Genomic DNA, 1770 nt, shown 5'->3' on the forward strand with positions numbered 1-1770 from the left:
GTTCATGATATTCAAAATGGAATGAGACCCGAGGTATGACTACGACCCATTTGTAACTCGTAGAACAGTAAAGTACTAATGTTATCCGTTATGAATTCCAAGGTGAGACATCTCATGAGGATAGAAATTAGAATCCCAAGCCATCCAACAAAGTGTAATCAGTGAGATAAAACCAAAATTAAGGAGCATGAGGAGAATGTCTAGGCATTTACAATATTTTAATGTGGCCATCACTAGGTAAATGTTAATCTCTTAACACTCCATGATACACCCCTAAATCTTTCCTTTATGCTAAACCTAATTTTACCAACTAACAACAATGAATTTATTCAAAAATCTTCTTGCCTTCCACCACCACCACACAAAAGATCGAAACCATTTTACAGAAAGCTCAAGCGCAGGTCCAATGGTGGGTGCTCTATCTGTTCATCCATCGTGTATGAAAACACTGTACTATTATCCCTACATTCATTTGCATGTAACCGCAGAGTCTCTGGTTCAGACTCACCGAAGGAGTTTATGGGAAAGAGTTGAAGCGTCTCAACCACCCTATCTGGCTCTGAAACTCGATGCATGTCAGCAAGACCTAAAACAATAAGGAAGAGTCTCAATAACACATAAACTTTTCCATGAACACTTAAAAAACACGTAAACCTATGGAAACAGATGAAACATAGTTACTTTGTGAGGAAGTGTTGAAGGAGTTTTGTCTACGAATGACGACATCGTTGTCGTCAAAGGAAACCTTGCGGCGCTTCTGTCTCTCCCTGGCCTTATGGTTCTGAAACCAATAGAAGACATTCTTGCTCTCTATCTTACCATAAAAGCTGAGCTGAGTGGAGATCTTTTGAATCTGGTCGGTGCTTGGGGTTCGGAGCCCTGACCTGAAGAGTTCGGTCAGAAGTTTAACTTGTTCTGTTGTGGGATTCCAACGCCCACACTTGGTGCCAGTGGCAGAAGAAGTAGTGCTCCCACTTTTTCCACGAACACTCCCTGATCTGATGCAAAAGCCTGACATGCCCTCGTCCATCTTTTGCTTCTCTCTCTCTCTCTGCTTCTGAACTCAACTTTATCACTTCTCAGATTATCTGAACCATAAAGATCCCAATCCGTGTGCATATATATATATATAAAAACCCTAACTCATTAGTCTAATGTCCAAATCTTTGTCCTTTTATTTTTTGTTGCATTGCTTTGTGGGGATCACAGATCTTACAATCAACATTCTGTCTTCTTTGAATTTAGGGGACCATTACATCGACATTTTTTATGGGACAAAACAAAAGGTCATGTTCCATCATTCCATCAGTATTTTTTTGTGTTTCTTTTCATGAAAACACTGCATAATTGTTATTATTTTGAGAAATGAACAGTTATACACCTATAAAATAGGGCATATATAACTGTTATATTTTACCATGGCTTTTATATTTGCTGTGTCTCCACTGAAAAATAACACGTATAAAAAATATTCCACATTATGTGTATTTGATCTGTTTCATTCAGAGTGGTGTTCTTTCATGGCAATAAAGAATTAGAAAGTCATGCGCAAAAGCAGCCGTTGTTCAAAGTTTCGGTCTTGGGACAGCGAACTTCAAGTTTCACTAATTCATGTTTAACCATATTTTATATGATTCTTCTTCGTTTATATTTATTTTTATTTCCTCGAGTTCTTCTTAGACACAACACAGTGTGTTTTTCAGTAAAGTGTGCACTTACTCCTAAAATTTATACTCTTTGTGTAGTTTTCATTGTCTCTTATCTCTGATG

General features: G+C 37.7%; 1 protein-coding gene across 1 annotated transcript; it reads right to left on the bottom strand.

Moving 5' to 3' along the window:
* Positions 1-1082, bottom strand: LOC114195476 (WUSCHEL-related homeobox 5-like). Its single transcript, XM_028085962.2, has 2 exons — positions 682-1082; positions 1-586 (listed from the first exon to the last, which is right to left on the bottom strand). Exons 1-2 carry the CDS (start codon positions 1028-1030, stop codon positions 381-383), a joined length of 555 nt encoding a protein of 184 aa, XP_027941763.2. The 5' UTR covers positions 1031-1082; the 3' UTR covers positions 1-380.
* Between the last annotated feature and the right edge of the window lie 688 nt (positions 1083-1770).

The sequence above is a fragment of the Vigna unguiculata genome, chromosome 8 (assembly GCF_037176805.1).
Source record: "Vigna unguiculata cultivar grain cowpea cultivar isolate G323 ecotype 2 chromosome 8, ASM3717680v1, whole genome shotgun sequence".
Classification (NCBI taxonomy): domain Eukaryota; kingdom Viridiplantae; phylum Streptophyta; class Magnoliopsida; order Fabales; family Fabaceae; genus Vigna; species Vigna unguiculata.

Bases quoted from the DNA above. Each gene is read 5' to 3' on its own strand.
- LOC114195476 (XM_028085962.2), bottom strand. From the start codon at position 1,030: ATGGACGAGGGCATGTCAGGCTTTTGCATCAGATCAGGGAGTGTTCGT. The intron at 587-681 runs GTAACTATGTTT...TTATTGTTTTAG, and splicing joins CTTCAACACTTCCTCACAAA to GTCTTGCTGACATGCATCGA.